Source organism: Mustela nivalis, assembly GCF_964662115.1.
Source record: "Mustela nivalis genome assembly, chromosome: 4".
NCBI classification, from domain to species: domain Eukaryota; kingdom Metazoa; phylum Chordata; class Mammalia; order Carnivora; family Mustelidae; genus Mustela; species Mustela nivalis.
The window spans coordinates 28088644-28112530 of record NC_139023.1 but is presented as its reverse complement, the minus strand read 5'-3'; the positions used below and the strand labels follow the sequence as shown (position 1 = coordinate 28112530).

Sequence of the window (23887 nt, the reverse complement as noted above, 5' to 3'; positions counted from 1 at the left end):
GTAGAAGCAATATATAACTTCCATTTTTCTCTACCAGTAGCATTTGGCTTTGTGATTAGCATTGGACATGTTGAGTAGGATTAGTTTTAGAATAATTTTTCACTAAAATAGTGATCTCGTTCTTAATGATAAAGTAAAAACATATTTTCATAGTAAAAAGTATGGACAGGTACAAAAAAATATTTAGAAGTTATCTATTAATTACCACTGCAAAATAACCAGTGTTAGTGGTTTAAAAATTTGTTTTATATATATAAAAATGAATATATATACATATATATATCTGTAGTTTAGATGAGTTCATACTTGTATATAGGTCTTAATCATGGATTAAAACCTTAGAAACCCAATTTTTTACAAGATTTTATTTATTTGAGAGAGATTGAGTGAGAGTTCATGAGTTGGGGGTAGGGCAGAGGGAGAGGGAGAAGCAGACTCCCCTACTGAGCAGGGAGCCCAACACAGGGCTCAGTCTCAGGACTGTGGGATCATGACCTGAGCCAAAGGCAGATGCTTAACCAACTGAGCCACCCAGGCATCCCACCCCCAGACATTTTTTTAATAAAAATTCATTTGAATACTTTTTAAACAGCTCTGTTGTATTTCCATTTAGATATATCACAATTTTTAAAATTAACATATAATGTATTATTTGCTTCAGAAGTACAGGTCTATGAAGCATCTGTCTTACACAATTCACAGCACTCCCCATAGCATATAACAGTCACCCTATCCCTCCCCCTCCACCCACCAGCAACCCTCAGTTCATTTCCTGAGATTAAGAATCTCTTATGGTTTGTCTCCCTCCTCAGTCCCATCTTGTTTCATTTTTTTCCTTCCCTACCCCTCACAACTACCCGACCTGCCTCTCAAATTCCTCATATCGAGAGATTGTATGATAATTGTCTTTCTCTGATTGACTTACTTTGCTTAGCATAATACCCTCTAGTTGTGTCCACATGGTTGCAAATGGCAAGATTGATGGCTGCATAGTATTCCATGTACGTATATATACCACACCTTCTCTATCCATTCATCTGTTGATGGACATCTAGGTTCTTTCCATAGTTTGGCTATTGTGGACATTGCTGCTATAAACATTCGGGTGCACATGCCTCTTCAGATCACTACATTTGTATCTTTGGGGTATATACCCAGCAGTGCAATTGCTGGGTCATAGGTAGCTCTGTTTTCAACTTTTTGGGGAACCTCCATACTGTTTTCCAGAGTGGCTACACTAGCTTTCATTCCCACCAACAGTGTAGGAGGGTTCCTGTTTCTCCACATCCTTGCCAACATCTGTTGTTTCCTGACTTGTTAATTTTAGGCATTCTGATTGGTGAAAGGTGGTATCTCATTGTGGTTTTGATTTGTATTTCCCTTATGCCCAGTGATGTTGAGCACTTTTTCATGTGTCTATGGCCATCTGGATGTCATCTTTGCAGAAATGTCTGTTCATGTCTTCTGCCCATTTTTTGATTGGATTATTTGTTTTTTGTGTATTGAGTTTGATAAGTTCTTTATAGATTTTGGATATTAACCTTTTATCTGTATGTCATTTGCAAATATCTTCTCCCATTCCCTCGGCTGTCTTTGGTTTTGTTGACTGTTTACTTTGCTGTGCAAAATCTTGATCTTGATGAAGTACCAGTAGTTCATTTTTCCCCCCTGCTTCCCCATTTCCTTACATCACACACAAAAATAGACTCAAAATGGATGAAAGACCTCAATGTGAGACAGGAATCCATCTAAATCCTTGAGGTGAACACAGGCAGCAACCTCTTTGACCTCAGCCACAGCAACTTCTTCCTAGAAACATTGCCATTGATATACCACAATTTAACAATTTCTCTTTTTCCTAACACTTGGATTAGTTCCCCTTCTAGTGCTGAATTTATCATCTTTCTGCTCAGGGCCAAAGAGGATGAACATTTTAAGGCATAGTACCTTTTGGCTCCAAAGAAGTGAAGAAGCAGTTTAGATTACCCCAGCATGGAATGAAAGCTTGCTTTCATTGAGCATCATGAATAAAGAAATTCTTTGCTGTATTTAGTAAAAAAAAAAAAAATTAACTCTGTTTTAATTGCTTTTTTTAGGTTACTGGTGAAGTTGGAAGTTTAGGTTACTGGTGAAGTGGTGAAGTTTTTTTTTTCTGATATTGCTTTTATAAAATATCAATGTAAAAAGTAGGCTATTGTGAGTGATAATAGGACTAGTTAGGATAAAAATGACACAGGAGGGTAGATCCTCCAAATGAGCTGTAAAAATTTTAAGATAGTACACATGTGAATAAATCGTAGTTAAATATAGTCTAAGCACTCTATCATACAAAGTTTTAGCAAGCATAAAATCTTGTATTCAAACTGTGACTTAACTCATTTATGACACGTTTGTAAATAATGTGCAGTTTAGGAATTAATAAAAGCCTACGTATGTATGAATGAGTAATAAAATGGAGTGGAGAGAACAGGTGGGTTATTTTATGTGACTAATTTGATGTATAATAATGAGTGAGTCGATGTCTCTGAACCTCAGTTTTCTTGTGTGTAAAGTATTTAGTTGGATTTTTAAGATTTTTTTTCCAGCTTTAAAATCACGAATTTTCTATTTAAGTTGCTAAGCCTTATCCTCTTTAAATGCTTTTACTTTAAGTAGTTTTCAGAGAACTTCCTTTTTAAGAGTTTTATGACCGTGAGATTCAAATACCTCAGCTATTTTTTTAAGGGTCTATTTGTTTTAGTTCCCTTTTTAAAATGTTCATTTTTTAAAAGATTTTTAAAATTTATTTATCTTAGAGAGAGCCTGAGGGGTGGGGCAAAGAGAGAGGGAGAGAAATGTTAAGCCGACCATGCTGAGTGGGGGAGTCCAGTGTGGGGCTTGATCCCACCATCCTGAGGTCACAACCTGAGCTGAAACCAAGAGTCACACACAACCGATTGTGCCACCCAGGCGCCCCAAATTTATTTCCCTTTTCATGTCTTCTTGTTGCATAATCTTGTTAGTGGTCATTTTAGGGTTCCATGCTATAGATCTTTTTTATTTATTTATTTTTTTTTAAGAGAGGGGGAGAGAGTGTGTGCGAGCAGGAGGAAGGGACAGGGGAGAGGGTGAGAGAGAATCTTAAGCAGGCTCCAGGCTCAGCACAGAACCCAATGTAGGGCTCAGTCTCACCACCATGAGATCATGACCTGAGCTGAAATCAAGACTCAGATGCTTAACCGAATGAGCCACCCAGGTACCTCTACATGCTATAAATCTTAATATGAAACTCTAATAACTTTCAATAAAAGATATAGTGAGATCATGAAATAATTAAGTTTTTATAATTTGTGGAGCTGGTGTATACAGGATTGTTACAGGTATTCTGGTTTTTGCTGCATATCCTAGGGGAGTTGCTCCATTCATATGTTCATTCCACACATACATATTGAAAGTCTACTCTGTGCCTGATAACTTTTTAGGCCTAGTTGCATCAGTGGACAAAAAAGATAGAAATTCCTTCTCTAATGAAGAGGAGAGAGACAAAAAAGCCAAAATACAAAAATAATTTTGTGATGTTAAACAGTGATGCAGAAGTCCTATGAAAACTAAAGCTGGGGAGGAGGACAGGGATTGCTGGGGGGAGGCTGTGGGGGAAGGCGGAAGGAGGGGAGAGTAATAGATGGGAGCGGACTTGGGGAGGCAGAATCATGTGACACGGACAGCTGTTCTCATAATTAAGATGAAAACCTCTGGAGAGTTTTAGATCGTAGAAAATTTGGGATGTAACTTGGGTTTGAACTGGACTAGGTTAGGTAATGGCGGCAGTGGTGATGCCAAGCGGTGAGATTCTGGATACATTTTAAAGGAAGAGCCAAGAGAATTTGCTGACTGACTGTATGTGGGTTTTTTGTTTGTTTGTTTTTCTGAGGGAGCGAGCAAGCATGAGCTGGGGTGAGGGGGGCAGAGGGAGAGGGAGAGGGCTTTAAGCAGACTCCAAGCTGAACACGGAGCCTGACTCAGGGCTCCATCTCATGACCCGAGATCATGACCTGAGCCAAAATCAAGAGCCAGACACTTAACTGGCTGAGCAATTCAGGCACCCAGAGATGTGGGTTTTGAGGAAAGGACAGGACCCCAGGCTGAATCAGAGGATCTGGTGGGTGACTGAGGATGTGGAACAGTGGGCCGGCCATCACCTGATAGGCTGATCTGTGGAGGAAGCAGGTTTGGGGGGGAGGAGCACAGCTCTGTCCATGTTACGGACATGATGGGCTGCCTCATTGGCAGATGCAGGAGTCTGGGGTTTTGGGATGTCTGAGCTGGAGGACAATTACATGGGGGGAACCTGTAGAAGTTCTGGTTTGATGGCTTTGGTTTCCTCAGTACAACGGAAACAAGGTCATCGGCAGGAAGTAAGTCAGGAGGGAGATAGGGCAGGTGAGAGAAGGAGGTGTGAGATACTTGTCTGTGCAGCGGGAAAATGACGAGAGTGGAAATGCTGTGTACTTGCAGTCAGCATGGCCACACATGCTGACTCCTGATTCATGGTCAGTAATTGAAAGTGACACTGATCAGGGAGGTTCTATGTCTGTTTCCAGGTACTTCCCACCTGTAGGTACTACCACAGAGTATAAGAGGGATTTAGATATAACGGATTTGGATACAGCTAGGGTGAGAGTCTTGTCAAGAAAGGAGAGGAGAGTTAAGGGGTAGAGAGAATATATATGGAAGTGGTAACAGAGTTGACCGTAAAATTGAAACTGAGTAAAGGGAAGTGAGGCCGTGCATGAAGCGGGGTAGTGAAGGGTCATGGTTTAGTTGCTTATAGGTCCCTGTGGGGTCAGAGAGTTCTGAACTCAGGTTAAAAATGAATCATTTAACAGCAACTTTTATTTGTGTATACTGAATCATGTTTCAGAAAATGTGAAGAGCTTTCTTTTGAATGCATCAAATAAGTATTTTTTAAATGAAATACAAGTATTTGATTTGTTAACAGAAGTTCTTCATATGAAGTATATCTTCAGCTCTTTTTTCCCTTAAATGACGTCATCTCACATTTTTTTTTTAAAAGATTTTATTTATTTATTTGACAGAGAGAAATCACAAGTAGACGGAGAGGCAGGCAGAGAGAGAGAGAGGGAAACAGGCTCCCCGCTGATCAGAGAGCCCGACGTGGGACTCGATCCCAGGACCCTGAGATGACCTGAGCTGAAGGCAGCGGCTTAACCCACTGAGCCACCCAGGTGGCTTCTTTCTTCCCATTCTTGTGTTCTTCAGTAGGCAGCCAGATTCTATGTGCCTTCTGCCAACTTACTGCTCGATTGTCTGTGTCCTTTGTCAGAGCTACAATAGCCACCAGGGCTCTCAGTCCATCGCAGTACTTGGATTAGGCTGGGGTAGTCAGCCACTCACCAAGCTGTGTCCCTTGGGTGAGTTTCTCAACCATTCTGAGCCTTTGTGTTTTCAGCCCTCTATGGGCATCAAAATAATGCAGTTTGTTGTAAAGATTAAAGTCATCATATATTTATTCCCAGCACAGAGCTCAGCTTGTCTTTATAAATGGTAGTGTTATGATCTTAGGTTTATTGGAGGAATATTTTGTTAGCATTGAATAATCAAATCTCAAAAACATGCTATTGTGTCATTTCAGTGACATATATTTTAGGAGTACTATCTAGAATAACCAATGTCAAGACACAGTATTAAAGTCGTTATCATTAATGTTTCATACGTGTGTGATTTTTCTGCTTTAAGAATAGACAGAGACATATTGGGAACTTGCCGTGAGTATGGGTTAGCTTTTTTACGTTTCCAGTAACAAAGAGACATTTATACAACTGCACCATTTTCCCTGGCTTTTTGCTAGCTTAAACCAGTTTGAAGCCGAAACATCAGCAAAAGGTAAACTCATTTGGAGGTGTTGTCCCTTCAAGGGAAAGCTGAGAAAAATTGAAGAAGATGGTAAAGATTTCCATGTCTGAAAGTGTGTCCTTGTATGTTTTATTTTTACATGAGAGGATTGAAGAATGTCTTTATATTTAATGTGTTTGGAAGCATTAAGAATGGGTAACTCTTCCCAGGATAAGACCATGCATCTAGGTACCATGCTCATATTTTATATGCCTCTCTTCATTCAAAATAAACTTGACATATTTGAAACTTCCAATTTCACTCTTCAGCTGCAGTGATATGAATCACATCACTCGTTGCTGTGGAGGGTTCCTTCCCTCGGTCTCAGTGAGAAGCCTCTGCTGTGATGTAGAACAGTATCTTTTGTTTCTGTCTCCCCAGCATCAGCCTCCGTGTCTGCTTTTCAGGTCACATTGAATGAATGAACTTGGCTTAAGCGGTGTTTTCTAGAGATACATAAGGGCTACGTGCTTGGTTAGAGTTGGTCTTTTCCCATTTAGGGCCCTAAGAATGACAAAACTGTCACAACAATGTCTTCATTCATGGTAGAAATGAAAGATACTATGGGTTCATTTTTTGTATCCTATACAGCACCTCCTTTCATGATAACAATCAGCAGTCATCCAAAGTAATGACTTCAGTTCAATGTTTTGCCTCTCGCGTACATCTTAAACAAAGAACATGAACTTCTACTGGGGTTTTAGTTCAAGAAGTTACAATTGATAGAAACTATTAAAGAGCACATAGAACTCCAAGAGGACTTTATTTGGCAAATCTGATTCCTCCCGCCCACTGGAGAGCACTGAGGATTATGAGACTTTGTTATTCAAAATCCAGTTTTCCCACTAAATAAATTGACCTTTGTCATCACCAAACCCTATTAGGTATATCTATAACTTCATATTTTTCCAAAGATTATGTGGGGTGATGAAAATCCTTTCTCCTTTTTGATCAAAGGAGAGCAGTTAGTAAAGGAACCATGCCGTCAGTTCCTTTTGGCAACTGATGCAACAAAGAAACCAGCAGTGATATCAAATGATGCATCATTTTTGTCATCATTATTACCTGTCAGATAAGGAATTGGTCTCCTTGAAGTCAATAAGCCTCTAATAGAGCACTGGGCAGAGAGGACCCAGAGTGGAATAAGCCCCACATTTTATCACTGTGCCTCAGGAGAGCTACCTCAGACATCTAGGTCAAGGAGACCTTCCTGTCTTGAGTCTCCTGAGTCTGCTATGAAACATTGCCTATTTTTTTTTTTTTTTTTAACTGACCCTGTTAGATAACTTGTCTTTCATCCCAGGTCTCAAGTGTATAACAACTTTTGATATTTTGTTAGGGCTTTCTCATTTTTCTCATCTTGATTGAGAAGAAGATTGAAAGTCTGTCAAGGTCAGGACCTATTGTTCTCCCTTGCTGAGCCTATGGAAATAATGACTGAAGCTGACCGTAACAGTATTAAACCCATAGAAAGAGTCAGTGCTGCGGGTCTCGTCCCCAACTTCTGGAGATTTTCGTGTAAACTTAGACCTTCACAATTTTAGTTAATTCTAGCCTTGGATGAGAGTATCTGCTTGCATGGGCTGTAAAATCATTGGTGCATAGCCTTGCTCTGTGTACTTGGAGGAGATGGGCTTGCCAGTGACAGGAGGAGTACCTAAAAAAGTGTTCACTCTTAATTTCAGCTTTACATTTTGAAATAAAGTGATTTAGTAAGAGCAGTGGTTCTCAAAGTATGGTTTAGGACTAGGACCAGCACCAGCACCACCTGGAACTGTGTTAGAAACACAAATTCTTTTTTTTTTTTTTTTTAAGATTTTATTTGAGAGAAAGCAAGAGCGAGTGAGAGAGAGCACGAGCAGAGGGTAGAGGGAGAAGCAGGCTCTCTGCTGAGCAGGGAGCCCGGTGCAGGGCTCGATCCCAGGACTCTGGGATCACAAGCTAAGCTGACGATAGACCCCCAACCAACTGAACCACTCAGACACCCCTAGATATGCAAATTCTTGAGCCGCCTCTCCCCGCCCCTGTGTTATCAGAAAGGCAGAGGTGTGGCTTAGGACACTCCAATGCATGCTGGAGTTTGACGGCCACAAACACAGCATCCTGAAATGACTGTACATAAGAATGTTTTTCTTCTTCAGACGGGTGAGCTCATGTGTATATTTCAAGTTAGTTGTTGGTTGGTGATGACCTCAGAAATTTTTAAATACTAACTGGGCCCCAGGGAATTCATTACCCCATATTTACCTTTGGTCATCTGCCTTGCTACAAACTTTTCATTAAGTATTCATTAAGGGAAACAGGGATTTTGAGAACTGTTTGCTTTCAAGTACATTTGTGTTCAAGAAGGAGCAGAGTGTGATATGTTATTTTAGGAATACTCTGTTATTGAAGTATTTTGGTTTTTTGATATCTTCTAGAGAAAATAAACATTAACTAGAAATCATGTGGTTTTAAATGATTGTATTTGTTTTTAAATTTTCTAAAGAAGTAGTATTGTACAATTGGAAAGGCATGACTTTGGAGTAAAACATTGCATGCCTTGAGTTATAAAACCTTTGGCCTTTTATTTCTTACTCTGAAAAGTAGAAGTCATAAATGACATGGGGAGTGTATTTCATGAACAGTAATCATAGAAGTATTAGTACTTATTTTATTTATGTACTTATGTAAGTGTTTATTTATTTTTGAGAGAGAGAGGGAGCATGCATGGGGCGGGGCAGAGGGAGAGGGAGAGAGAGAGAATCTTAAGCCAGCTTCATGCCCAGTGTGGAGCCTGACACCGGCCTCAGTCTTCCGACCCTGAGACCCTGACCTGAGCTGAAATCAAGAGTCGGATGCTTAACTGACTGAGCCCCAGTACTTATTTTATAGGCAGTGCTTTGTTTATATTTCTTTATTTCTGACCTTAATTGATTTTGTGACTCAAATTGATCTCTTGTAGATTTTAGAACTTCATGGTTTTTTTGTCTGTTTGTTTTGGTTTTTGTTCTTTAGCTTGAATGGAATATTGGCTCATGTAGCATCATGCAGAGCTAATGCTTAGGGCAACATGGAGCTGTTTTGTAGCTAACAAGTACAGATTCTCCCTTCAAAAACTTTATTTTTTTTGAAAATTATCGATGCATCTTCATTGTGACAAAGAAAGAAAAGTTCATCTTTTACTCCTTTCGTATTCTTACCATAACCAATATTCATAGCCTTGTGCGAATTATTCTGTACTTTGTATTTCTTGCAAATGGTTGTGAACATTGCACACACCCAGGCAGTTTGTGTTATTATGTGAAACAAATCCAGGCCAGGCTAAGTGCGGATTCAACAGCACAGTAGGAAGTAGAGCCCAAGCCTCTGGATAACGCTTGGTTAGTGACCCGTGTGCTCTTGTGTACTCCCACGGCTCCTCTTCCAGCCTAAGAATTTGAAAAGGCAGTGGGCTTCTGTTCCAGAATCTTGTAAACTGGAAGTTTCCACATTTCTCACAACTGACAATAATACTAACTGGTGCTGTCTTCCTGAGGGACTGGAAAGGTGATACAAACACACACACTCCCACTCGTGTGTCCTAGATCTTGTGTATACCTTCGCGTATTTCGGTAGATAATTAAAGTGAAACTTCAGCTATGCTCAAGTTGTCATTCTCACCACTCTTTGAACCCAGATCAGTCATTTGGTCTTACCTCATTCATTTTTAGAAATGTTTGATCATTCATATCCATATTGCTCTGTCATTTCTTATTTTTCCCCCCTCAATATACACAGTAGTCACTGATCCAGGTCAAGGTATGAATACATATGTTTAATAGGTATATAATATTCTGTAATGTGGAAATGTCACAGTGTAGTTAGCTGTTCCACAACTGAAGGACTTTCATGATATTTCCAAGATTGTTACTACAAAAACCAAACCAAAAGAGTAAATAAATAAATAAATAAATAAACGAATCCCAAAATACAGTATGCCTTCTTGTACCTATACCCATACCAATAGGTAAGATTCCCCAAAATGGAGTTGCTATGCCCATAGTTATATGTATTTTCAGTTTTCATAAATATTATCATAAGTTTTTTTGGTGATGGTGGTGGGGAAATTGTAACAATTCACTTTCCACTGCCAGAGGGTTGGTTTTCCCCCATCCTCACTAGCACAGACTGTAAGAAAGCTTGTCTAAACAAGAGAGAAGTTACAGTTTTGTCCACGTAATAATAATAAAAAATATCCTGAATTTTCTTAAACTATATTTACTGTAATTTTTACATTTCAGTTTTCAGTCTACCTGGAGATTTGTTTTTTGAATTAAAAATTTATGAAAATATTTTAAAATAAAAATCTATTTTTTTTAATGTGCTGTAAAGTAGGAATGTAGCTTTCTGGTTTTCAAGATGGAACCATTTATTCTAGGCATGTTAAGTCACCGTTTTTCCACTGATTTGAAATTCTGTGTTTGCCAACTAAGTTTCTGTTTACACAGGGATCCACTTTTAGGCCCTCGGTGTTAGTTTTCTCTTGCCATCATAGCAATCACAAGTTAGTGGCATAGAACAACTCCAGTTCTTGAGTACAGTTCTGCAGATTGGAAGTCCCAGTACAGTGTGACTTGGTTCTTTGCTTAGGTCCTCAAAGGCTGAAATAACGATGTTATCCAAGCTGAGTTCTTATCTGAAAACTCTGGGGAAGAATCCACGTCCTACCTTCCAGGTTGTTGGCAGAACTCCGTTCCTTGCAGCCATTGGACCTAAGTCTCCATTTTCTTGCTGGCTTTCTCTAGAAGGCTGCTCTCAACCCCTGGAGACAACCAGTAGCCATTCTTTTGCATTGTCTTTAATTTGCTGGATTTTCTTGTGTTTTTCCATCAATATTCATAAGTGACATGGGTTTATAAATTTTTGTGGCAGTTATAAAAGAGTGAACACATGTTTTTAATGCACATACATATTTATATGGTGGTGATGAAAGATTACTTGCAATGAAATTTTTTTTCTTTTAACCTGTATTACTGCCTTGCTGTAAAAGGAATATTGCAAGTTGGGTGTATACATCATTTGGTTTATGTTAATCTCAAACCCAGTCCTTCTCTCTCAGTGTGAACATGTGTTAAGAATCATCACCTTTAGGCTCTGTGGCCATATTAATTAATTCTTAAATTCTAGGTAAAATGCTAATGTTAGTTAAAGCGAAGTGTCCAGAGTCAAATGTTTCTGGCACTGTGTATCTAGGTGACGTTGGGCTTCAAGTTTCCACTCTCAGCCCAGGAACATGTAGCCTTTTCATATAGTTAATCTTTAATGGTATTTTTCTCTTACTAACCAGCAGTAAGTTTGTTGTAATCCAGATTTTCACAAGTAGTAATTTACTCTTAAACCAAAAATAGTATTGAAGACTTTAATAAAACTTAGGTAAACTATAGGGTTTTTTTTCTTTTTTAATGAAATACTGAACCTCTCTACCTTTAAGGATAGTAGCTCACTCAGGAATAAAGTATCTAGATCTGAAAATTCTTTTTGGTTCCTAGTGATGATAACTGAACTTTATACATTTGCTTCTTTGTGTTTAAAAAAACTTGCTATTAATTCTGAAGGCAGGGTTCCAATCAGTGGCAGAGTATTAGATCAAGTAAAGCATGGGTCCATTTTGTGTATTAGCAGAACCCCATGAATAATCAGCTTTTTTTGGATTGGGCTAAATCTTAAAATTGTGAATGCTCTTGAAAAATCCTAAAATGCGGGGCACCTGGGTGGTTCAGTCATTAAGCGTCTCCCTTCAGCTCAGGTCATGATCCCAGGGTCCTAGGAACGAGCCACTCATCGAATTCCCTGCTTGGCGGGAAGCCTGCTTCTCCCCCGAGGGCCCACTCCCACTGCTTGCATTCCGCCTCTCACTGTCTCTGTCTCTGTCAAGTAAATAAATAAAATCTTTTTAAAAAAAATCCTAAAATGCTTCATCCTAACTTGTACATTAAAGTTTTGTCTGCTAGGTTGCTCTGTTTACCCCTGGGAACAGTTGACTAGAAGGTATTGCTATCCTCAGGTGGTTGGTTGCCTGGCAGACTCTTCAGTTAAATGAAAAGCAAAGTTATATTCAGCTTAAGAAATTAAATATAGAAAAGTATTTGGATATAGTTGTTGGGGTTACTACTGTGCATACAAATTCTCAATATATATGAATAAGTACTCTAATTGAGAGAACATTTCCCAGATAGTCACATTTGTTAACTTTACTTAACGCTTGACTATGGTTCACACACTATTCTAGGGGCTTTACATATATTAACTCACTTAATCCTCACAACAACCCTTTGGTCAAGGTTAGCTGGCAAGTGGAGGTGCCAGGAATTGATGTCAGAGTCTGGCTACAGAGTCTATGCTCTTAATCACTGCTGTACTGCTTACTGGTCTCATAAATCCAGTAGGAAAGAAAACAGTGATTTTCTGTAAGAGTCTTCTAGGCTTGGAGAAGCAGATTCCTTCTATTAATAAAGGTGGAATGAATGCAACACAAGCTGACTACTTCTGTTTTCTCAAACTTAGATCTTATTACTCCTGCTTCTAATGGAAGGAAAGCCAGGCTGAATCATGACAGAGGAAATGGGGTGTTTTGTGTCCTTTCCACTTGCTACCTCTTTTCTATAAAAGTCAGTGATCAACAGTTACTTGTTGACGATCCAACGTTGGCCAAGCATTGGAGTTTGGTGTGAAGTTTGGCAAGCAGTGAGATGTGTTCCTTGACTGTGAAGAACAAAGCCAACAAAGAGCACTGAAGCAGGTGCCGCGATTGAGCCAAGCTCAGGACCATAATGGATGCAGAGCAGGGAATGCCTTACTGAGTCTTCTGTGTGGATCCTCCTCAGTTCCCCCCACTCCATGGCCAAACTTCAACAGTCTAAAGAATGAATAGGGGCTGGTGGGATGAGTGGGTAATAGGATTGGCCCGCCTTCCAGAAGGCAGCATTTGCGGAGATTCAGAGTATAAGCTGTGCTTTGCCACCTTCTTGATAAGTCACCTGGGTCCTAATTAAATTCTACATTCATGGGCCCTATTTTAGATCCTCTTAATCAGGATCTCCAGGGGAGGGGCCTAGGGGACTGTTATTGAGGTACACTTAGAAAACACCAGATGAGTGGCATACAGTTTGTTCATGGACATAGTTGGGGTGAATTTCAGAAAGAAAGGTTGAGGATGAGATCGGGTGGTGCGAAGGTCATTTTATGTCATGTCTATCTTTTGTGACTGTTTGATATTCTATTTGTATCCTACTTAATGCTGGTTACTTTCCATGTATCAGCAGATATATACTTGGAGTTGGACAACTTCTTTTAATTTGAAAAGCAATATATTGAAAGTTTGTACCTCAACCCAATTTATAGAGTTACCAGCCTTGACTTCTATATGACCTGAGAAATTGCCAAAGAGGAGCATGAGAGTGGGGAACAGAACGAATATTGTTTTCGGCGTGTCCCATGACTCTTCACGGTGTCTCATTTTTTTTCATTAGCAAGCTGAGGCATGAGGGTTAATTACGTAGGTCACATACCTAATAAGTGATACAACTGATATTCGAGTCAGAGTCCATAAAGCAGGAAGAATTTGATTTGTCGGGACGCCTGGGTGGCTCAGTTGGTTAAGCAGCTGCCTTCGGCTCAGGTCATGATCCCAGCGTCCTGGGATCAAGTCCCGCATCGGGCTCCCTGCTCCGCGGGGAGCCTGCTTCTCCCTCTGACTCTGCCTTCCACTCTGTCTGCCTGTGCTTGCTCTCACTCGCTCTCTCTCTGACAAATAAATAAATAAAATCTTAAAAAAAAAAAAAAGAATTTGATTTGTCAAAAAGTGCTGAACAGGACGCCTGGGTGGCTCAGTGGGTTAGGCCTCTGCCTTCGGCTCAGGTCATGATCTCAGGGTCCTGGGATCAAGGCTCAGTGGGGAGCCGGTTTCTCCCTCTCTCTGCCTGCCTCTCGGCCTTCTTGTGATCTCTCTCTCTGTCAAATAAATAAAATCTTCAAAAAAAAAAAAAGTGCTGAACAGAGTACTCATTTATTCAGTTAAAACAGGTGAGCTGGAATATGAAGGGTTAGGTGAGGGACTATAGTCAAAAGACTTCTCATATTTGTTACTGTATGAAAATAAATGCCCAGTATTCTGTGATTGTTTTTTTTTTCTTTTTAAGATAAACTAAATATCAATATTTTATATGAATTTATCTCTATTTAAATGTCAGTCCTATATTCAAAAAATTATTCAAATGTGTTTGCCAACATCATGATACAGGATACATCATTGAATAGAATTTTGCTTAAGGGCCACTGGTTTGTGTCTTCTAGGTTAAGTAATTTCTGAAGTCTGAACTTTAAAATAACATGCTTCATGCTGATTCTTAATGAGGTATGACTCCCGATTTGCTTTCCTTTCATATCCTCAAGAAATTTTGCTGAATATATATGTGAACATTATTAACAACAGATCCAACTCTACAGAACCTTCTACTCTAGCCACTGTGTTCCCCCCGCCTTTCTATCAGGACAGGAGCTTAAAGTGGATCTGTTCACTTCCTTGTACACTTTCAACCCATGTGGAACATCGTGCGGTGTCTTTCCGAAGTGTGTATAGCACCATATTAGTGGCCCTTGAAACTAATTCAAGCATCTTGACCAGTATTAAAATGAAAGAAAGACTCAGCAAGAAAGAGAATAGAGCAGAACAGAAAATGGATGCATTGCAAGTAATAAGCACCAGAATTGTATAATTTTTGTTTCAGCTGTATATGTATGTGGGCGTGTGGGTTTTAGGTTACCTCAGAGAAAGTATTTCTCACTGAACTGGCAGTTGACAATTTTGAAAGCACTTGAAGTAGAAGGACTAAGTAGATCCTTGGTCATTTCCTGCTCAATATAAAATGGTTTAAATTCTGAACTGGAAATTTGAAAGGATTTTTACCACATGCTAATTACCTCCACATCAGGTCTTTTTCCCTTCAGTCTCATGAAACACTCTCTTGTGTAGATCAGTCCTTTGACCCTGTAATCCCTTTTCAGGAGAGAATGGCGGTACTGAGGGGAGAAGACACTGCCAGTTGATGAACCGCCTTGTCTTGGAGGCAAGGACAGAGATTTGATGGCTGAAGAGGGCAATAAGCCAGGTCCAATTCTATCCTCACCAAAATTCCTTGGGAATAAGAAGGGCGGGGAGAGGGGGAGACAATATTTGAGTAAGTAGAGCACCTAACAAAAGTTGAAGGGCGTTGAAAAGGCACACAGGTTGGTGGAAGCAGGGATACTTTGGCATGAAGTGTTCTCTAGCCATAGGTTTGTCTCTTTGGAACTGAGTGAATGGGGAGAGAGAAGGTTCTGGAATAGATCCATGGAATGGAAAGCTGATTGTTTTTGTGAACCAGTAAGTGTTTTTGCTAGGGTGAGATTATTTGTTAGATACGCCATGAATTACCAAAAGTTAACACCTCCTAAGGGTCGTATTTGTTTAGTTATTTCTGTTTGCATTCTCAAGAAATTCTACTTTAAAATTTTAAAAATTTAAGTAGAATCTATATTACTGTTGAGATTGTGGACACCAGAGGGATACACACTCCTGTCTCTTTTTTTTTTAAGATTTTTATTTATTTATTTGACAGAGAGAGATCACAAGTAGGCCGGCCGAGAGGCAGGCAGAGAGAGAGGAAGGGAAGCAGGCTTCCTGCTGAGCAGAGAGGCCGATGCGGGGCTTGATCCCAGGACCCCAGGATCATGACCTGAGCCGAAGGCAGAGGCTTAACCCACTGAGCCACCCAGGTGCCCCCACTCCTGTATCTTAACAAGAATTTAATTGCAAGAGGAAAGTCAAAGTTTCTAGAAATACTATAAAATTTTAGCCCTCTGAAGAATATGAGGTTTGCCATCAGTCCCTGATGTGCAGGGGGTGAAATGCACAAAAAGCATTTAGTTCTTACATTTGGTGTTTTTACATTATCTACTGAATCATTTATAAAGCACTTTCTTACATCCTTAACCTGCAGGAGATTTCTGGATATGTTATAAACTACTTTAATAACTCAAACTGTCATTACTAGTTATAGGTTAAGAAGCTATTGTTATACACTGGAGTGAAAACCAGACTTTTCATATTACTTCATATGTGGGCTTTTAAAAAAGTTATGTTAAAAGAAAGAATTATTTTGGCCAGTGTTTACGGATTCAGCCCTTTATGTACAGATATTTTAGAGAGCAAACTCCAAAGGTCAGAGACCTGGTAAGGATAGAATTTTTTTCTCATTAAAACTGGTAAGACTGGGGTGCCTGGGAGGCTCAGATGGTTAAGTGTCTGCCTTCGGCAAAGGTCATGATCCCTGGGTCCTGACATCAAGCCCCACATCATGCTCTCTGCTCAGTGGGGAGTCAGTTTCTCTCTCTCCCTTTGCCTCTTCCCACCATTCATGCTCTTTCTCTGTCAAATAAATAAATCAAATCTTAAAAAAACCCGATAAGACTAACTTTATGAATATTTTCTCTCAGTGGTCATAGAGGTTATATTTGTGGGTTCAGTATCCATACACAGATAAACATACTTGGAGGCTATTGTATTCTTCCCCTTAACAGGACTCTCCGGTCTTACTTGTTTTTATTATTTTGCTTTAGATCATGTATGTTTTAAAGATCTGATGGATTTTTAGATTATTAATTGTAATTCAACTAACTCTGTATAAATACAGGGCTGCTCAACTGTAATCGGTTGGATTGCTGAAGGACCAGTATATAGTAAGTAAATGTGCTACCAAGAAGGGATTATAAAAAATACCGACTCACTAGAATTACTAGAATGTAATTGGACCAGATCTTCTGTGTTACAAGGTGATGATCTGTGATTTCAGATCCATGAAAGCTGGATACAGTTTTAATGTTCTTAGGGGAAAACTATTAATTTCTGATTAATGGAACATTTTAGAGAAAATAATCAGTAGACATGTTGTAAACTTAGAATGAAGCCTAGGAAAGAAACCAGCTTAAATAATTTGCCCAGCTACATCAGTGCCTCAAACAGCATTTTACACCTGGGGTTGCATTTATATATCTACGTGCCTATCACCTCACCTAGAGCCTGAGTACTTGGAGAAAGGGTATTGAAACCTTAGATGATTTCAGTATTCCTAGCCTACTCTAGGTTCCAGCACATAGCCTCATTTTTTCTCTAGATGAGGTCTGGGGAGTTTTGTAAACATACTTCCTGATTTATTAAATAAAAATCTCCAGAGGTAAACTCCAGTGGAAGGAGATAAATAATTGACATTGATAAAGCAAAGATAGAAACCAAGGCCTCCAGACCTTATCCTCTACATACTTGGTGAAGTGCTTGTTACCAAGTATGAACTTTTATTGAGCATCTACTAAGTGCCAGCTACTCTGGATACAAAGATCAATGAAACACGTTACCACTTAAAGCAGAAACTGTCATGAGAGTTAGTCTGAATCAGCCTTACCTACTTACTAACCATATAAACTTCAGCAAGTTACTTTATTCTCTAAGCCTGTTTCCTCTTTTGTAAAGTAGAAATAATACCTGTATCATAAAATTGATGTAAATGTTAAATAAGATAATGCCTGTAAAGTGGAATATGGTAGGCTCTTATCTTTTGTTTTCAATTAGTGAACTCAAAATTCTAAGCAGGGCTGAATTTCCTGGGAGATAAGGAAAACTTGGAAATAAGGGAAATAAGAAAGAACATGTAAGAGATTTTGTTTTATAACCACCCCAAAACATGGTAGTGTAATTTTTATTGACTCAAAATTTGGCAGGTTGGCAATTTGGATTGAGCTTGGTTGGGACAACTCATCTCTGTTCTAGATTGGGTCACTGGGGACACACATGGGTTAATGGTCAGCTGGTAGTCATTGGTCTTACTCATATTTTGACAGGAGCAATGGTGGTAAGTGGGTCATGACCCATCATCTAGTAGCCTGGCCTATACTCAGACCCCTGGTAGTGACCATAGAGTTTTTAAGAGGGAGGGAGAGAGAGGGAGTTCCATGAGCAAGCACTTTTCTTGCACACAAGCCTCCGCTTGTGTCATGTTGACTAGTGTTTCATTACCCAAAGAAAAGCGCATGGCCAAGCCCAGATTCACTGGGTTCCACCACTTGATGGGTGAAAGGTTGTACCTACAGAGATGGAAAGAATTTGTGGCCAATTTTTGTAATCTGCACAGAATGGACTTTATTGACTACTTATTCTGCATCAGGCTTTATCCTAGATAACTTACATGTTACTCATTAAATCCCTATAAAACTTTCCTGACATGGGTGGCGTTCCCATTTCAAAGATGAGAAAACTAATTATCAGATGAATTAAGAGACGTGTACACATTAAACCCAGATTATTTGCTTCAAGTTATGAGGTGGCTTTTAGGTGCTGTCTCTTGTTGCTTAAATGGTCAGATGGTTGGCTTTTGAGGCAGAAAGTGTGTGTTTTATTTAATGAAAATTTGGTTAAAATGGAGTTTCAAAAACTAGTTTTCCTTTATACCCATTGAACCATTGATTCATGTATTTAATTGATACGGAAAAAATTTTGAATCTTACTATCCTTACTTACTATCCTTCAAGACGTTCCAGAAGCATATGAGGAGTATTTTAGTGGGTTTTTGTTTGTTTCGGCAGAGCACCTGCATATCCTGGATCTGCCCGCATTTTGGACATGACTGAGTGTCTACAATGGGCCAGGTATCACTGGCAGCGGCTGATGGGCAGTAGAAACAGAGACGATGATGAGAGGCCATACAGCTATTCCTCTCTGCTTGCCTGCGGGGGCAAGTCCTCTCAGACTCCCAAACTGGCAGGAAAGCACCGGGTTGTTGTTCCTCACCTCCGGCCCTTCAAGGATGAGTATGACAAGTTCTCTGGCACCTACGTGAATAACCGAATACGAACAACAAAGTACACACTTCTAAATTTTGTGCCAAGAAATTTATTTGAACAATTTCACAGGTACTTTTATTTATTTATTTATTTTATTTTTGGAAAAAAAAAACTTAGCATGTTCTTTGTTATTCTAGTTAACATATGATTTTTCATTTCTATAACACTATATGCTACCTAAACATAGACTTGGGACATTTTCTTTGACGATTCTAGTAGAGTTTGTTGTGAAATGATGAGTCCTTACATTCACATGGCACTTTACAATTGGTAAGATGCTTTGTCTTGACCAGAGAAGATAACGGCTATTTTCCTCTTATAGATTAAGAAATGAAGTTTGTTACTGTGGCTTACCCAATGTCATGCTAGTGATAAGGAGCAGACCAGGATCTATAGCCTTGAGTTTTTTCACTCTTGCTTCCATGTTCTTTCCATTAGACCATTTGAGCTTTTCCTTACTTGATGGTATGGGGAAATAGAGCCCTTTACCAGGTGAAGCGATGACATAATTCCATTTAATATGTATTTGTTGAAGCTCTCCTATGAGATTAGGCATCGAAGGAAATGCACATCTTAATGGTGCGCCTTTCCTAATGGAGTTTACTGTTTAGCAAGGGCAACAAGGTATATACAATGAGAAACACAGTGCACGTGATGAGTGTTATAAACTGCTACCAAGTAGGTTGGAAGTCACAGAAGAGAAATAGTGGAGCAAGAGGAGAGGAAATGGCACTGAACATAATTAAAAGCAGAAAGGCAATAGCATATGTTGCTTGAGGTCTGGGAAGTAGAGTCATCTAGATGCCCGGCATAATTAGAAACAAAGCAAAGGCAGAGAGAACTTTCAGGAGATGCTGTATGTACGCAGGTGAATGGTGAGACCTGAGCTTAGAAAAATATGGAAATGAAAAGAAGGGTTATCCATTACAGCTATAATGGATTAGATGCCGGGAAGTAAGTAAGAAGATGGTATGAACATATTGACCTGAGAATGACCAGGAGGATTAGCAGAAAAAGTAAAAACAGGAATAAAGAGAGACTTGGCTAGATGATTTTGTTTTGAGATGCTTATGTGAATATACAGATTTTCAATATTCACTATTCATTCTGCATATTTTCATTCTCATTATTCGCTGTAAAATAGGTTCCATATACGTTAATGGAATGATGGGTATGTTTAAAATATAGATATGAATTTCCTGCCTTCATGGTCTGACATGCTATGCATGATTCTGCCTTTTATGAAGTTTGCGATCTCGTGCAGTTGATGGAATTAGAATCTGAAACTTGAACAGAATTCAGGGTCAGTGCTGCCTTTTATGAAGTTTGCCAGTCTTAGGCAGTTCATGGAATTAGAATCTGAAACTTGAACAGAATTCAGGGTCAGTGCTGTTGGTTTAGGTACAGCCCACATGGTAATAATTGAGGCCAAAAAAGTAGCAAAAAGGGTTAAGAAAGAAATTTTCAGAATACAAGGAGTTGGAGGTGAGGAAGGAGAAATGGGGGTAAATTATTTTGAGAAGTTTAATGGTTAATGTGGAAAATATGTAATAAAAACTCAAGGAGCTATACAGGATTGAGATTATATTTCTTTGAAGGAAATGGGCTACTTGGATTTACCTTAGGGGCCAATGGAGGAGTATTTCAATATACAAAATAAAGGAGTGGAAGAAGTTCCTGAACGAGTTCATCTCATAAAAGCTGAAATAGAACGGTTGGTCCCAAGTGGGAAAAAAATCTCTCAGGATTCTGTTTATCCTGAGGCTTGTTTGAATCTAGTGTTTGGACATGCAAATTAGCTTCTGAAGGCTAGAGAGTTGGGGTTTTGAAAAATTTATCTCTACAGTGTGTTCACATTGAATTTCCTCTAAGTTTTTTGAACTTTTTTTTTTTTTTTAAGATTTTATTTATTTGTCAGAGAGAGAGAGGGAGAGCGAGCGAGCTCAGGCAGACAGAATGGCAGGCAGAGGCAGAGGGAGAAGCAGGCTCCCTGCTGAGCAAAGAGCCCGATGTGGAACACTGGGATCATGACCTGAGCCGAAGGCAGCTGCTTAACCAACTGAGCCACGCAGGCGTCCCAGTTTTTTGAACTTTTAAAAAAGAAAATAGTGTTTCCTGTGATGCTTCTCTTGATATTTTACATGACTCGAGACTGTCATACTCATATTTACTATTATGTGTTTAATAAAGACTACCTCGCATTTATTATAGTAAAGCCATGAGCTGGATATCTAGTGGAGGTACAGGTTGTTCAGATACGTTAGGTTTAGCTAGTTCTCTGCTCTGTAGCATCGAAAATCGACGAATGGAAATGTAGGAAAATACCCTAAGATATTTCTGCCCCTTTTGCTTTAGGCTTTGATGTGTACGGTATAAGATAATGGTCGAGTTTCATTTTTCTACTTATAGCTGTCCAGTTTTCCCAGCACCATTTATTGAAGAGACTGATGTGATTCGTTAACACTTCTCGTCTGTGTTTGGATTGCAGGGCTGCCAATTTATATTTCCTGTTTCTAGCTGTCTTGAACTGGGTGCCTTTGGTAGAGGCCTTCCAAAAGGAAATCACGATGCTGCCTCTGGTGGTGGTCCTGACCATTATTGCAATTAAAGATGGTTTGGAAGATTACCGAAAATACAAAATTGACAAACAGATCAACAATTTAGTAACTAAAGTTTACAGTAGGTAAGTGTACCGGGAGCTGGGCTGGGGAGTACACATGTGTGCTTTAGAAACATGCAGAAGGCTGCTTTCTTCCCCCTTCCATGCGATCAGGATCCTTTTGGGGGATGGTGATGGTGGTGATGTTTACAACTAGTATTTATTAAGGATCTGCAGTGAATTTAATTCAGGGGTCCTAGTAGAACCAAAATGTACAGATGGTCCTGATTAATGATGGTCTGAGTTAGGATTCTTTGACTTTACGGTGTTTCAAGGGCAGTATGCATTCAATGGAAACCTTACTTCAGAATTTGATTTTGATTTTTTCCTGGGCTAGCTATGTGGTAAGATTTCTCATGATGCTGGGTGGCAGCAGGGAACCTCATTCTCAGTCAGCCCAGTGATCACGAGGGTAAACAATGATCATTTTGTTCCCATAGAACCACTCTGGTTTTTGTTTTTTTTTTCCGATTTCAGTATAGTAGTCAATAAATTAATGAGATAGTCAACACTTTATGATAAAAACAGGCTTTGTGTTGGATGATTTTACCCAACTGTAGGCTTCTGTAAGCATTCTTAGCATGTTTAAGGTGGGGGGGGGCTAAGCTATGATGTTCTCTAGGTTAGGTGAATTACGTGTGTGTTCCACGTGTGTATTCAACTTGCAATGAGATTATTGGGATGTAACCCTTTTTATAAGTCAAGAAAGATCTCTGTTAGCCATTGTCAGTCCAGGAGCTGATAAAGCAAATGCATCTGTAATTTACATATAAGTGGATCTGAAAGAATTAAACTTCATAAGAAGGAAAGCAAGGAGGTGCTTTTTAATCCTGGATGTTAAAGTTTGGGATTAAGAAGAGGATGGAGTATGAAAAATATGAATGGAAATGTAAAACAAGATAGAAAAGAAGAAAAACATAAGATCTATCCGTGGTGGAAAAGGACTGAAAAATGGGGAAGAGTGTTCTTTTTTGTATACAAAATTAGAAGCTTGTAATAAAACCCTTCCCACAGCAGCAGCAGAAAACATTCATAATAGGAGGTCTTTCCTGAAGCATATTTGCTTATCACGGAGACTTGTATCTCCAGTATTTATTAAACAGAAAGACTGTGTAGGTAAGAATAGTCTATAAAGGTGAATTTTGAACTGTGTCATATATTGTAAATCTACATCTACAGGTTATACATATGACACTAGTATTCAGAGACGACTAACTATCACACTGCCATATTCTTCCTCTAAATTCCGTGCGCATTGTGTGTTTTACAAAGTTTAGATTGTACTCCATATATTTTTATTCTGATTGTTTTAGCCTAATATTGCACCACAAACATTTCCCATGTCTTTATGAAAATGAAATTTTCACTTTTCATACTTTTATGAAAACGAATTACAAAGTTTGTCATTTTTTTTCCCCAAGATTTTATTTATTTATATGATAGGGAGAGACACAGTGAGAGAGGAACACAAGGAGGGGGTGATGGGAGAGGGAAAAGCAGGCTTCCCGCTGAGCAGGAAGCTCAGTTCGGGGCTCCATCCTTGGACCCCAGGATCATGACCTGAACCGAAAGCGAACGGTTAACGACTGAGCCACCTAGGAATCCCCAAAGTTTGTGATATTAATTGGTGTCCCCTTTCATGAGAAATGTATCTGCTTTTTTGAAAGTCATCATTAGGACAGTTGTGTGAAATTCTGAATCTAAGATGTTATTTGCTTTACAAACAAGTTTATGATGTCACCCCCCGCCCCCCATATTGGGGGTAGGCAGGCTTGTGCAGTGTTCTGAGGATACTGAGTGCACTGACTTGGTCTGAGCAGGCAAGCAGCTATAGGAGCAGTGATGAGAAATGAAGAGAGAGGGAGTTTGAGGCCTCCTGTGGAGGGACTTCCAACACCAGGCCATTCCTTGAACAGTGTATTAATCAGCGTTGTCCAGAGAAATAGAACCAACAGGAATGAGATTTATAATCAGGAATCAGCTCACGTGATAATGGAGGCTAAGAAGCCCCAGTGTCCGCAAGCTGACGTCTCGGGAAGGCCAGCAGTGTGGTGTGAAGGCCGGAGAGCTGCAGAGCTGATGGTCTAGATTTCAGTCCTGGTCTGAAGGCCGGAGAGCCGGGGATGCCGAGGTGAGATGAGATGCCGAAGTTAGAATCTCCTCTTTGTCCTTTTATCTGTTAGTCTATGTAATTTGCTTTTGTTTGGTATTGCAGAATAAATTGCAGCTCAAGCATCAGGAAGGCAGAGAGTAAATTCAACTTTTCTCTGCCTTTTTGTTTTCAAGGGATTGGATGATACCCACCCACACCGAGGAAGGCCCTGTGCTTTTCTCAGTTCAATTTGAGGCTAATTTCTCCCAGAAACTCTCTCCCAGACACACCCAGAAGTAATGTTTAACCAGTGTCTGGGCATCCCTAGTCGAGTGGACCCTTAAAATTAACCA

The 23887-nt window shown here is 39.5% G+C and overlaps 1 protein-coding gene across 6 annotated transcripts in view; it reads left to right on the top strand.

The window, feature by feature from the left end:
* Positions 1 to 23887, top strand: part of ATP10D (ATPase phospholipid transporting 10D (putative)) — a 105157-nt gene that overhangs the window by 7853 nt on the left and 73417 nt on the right. For 4 of the 6 annotated variants that reach the window (XR_014311075.1, XR_014311076.1, XM_082728357.1 and 1 more), the window contains exons 2-4: positions 14206 to 14266; positions 18526 to 18852; positions 21272 to 21466. Coding sequence is in view for 4 of the 6 variants with exons in the window: in XM_082728357.1 (XP_082584483.1) it covers positions 14262 to 14266; positions 18526 to 18852; positions 21272 to 21466 (527 nt within the window). In the remaining 2 variants the exon portion in view is untranslated. The remainder of the gene's footprint in view (positions 1 to 14205; positions 14267 to 18525; positions 18853 to 21271; positions 21467 to 23887) is intronic. The other 2 variants (XM_082728358.1, XM_082728360.1) reach the window with 1 other exon arrangement.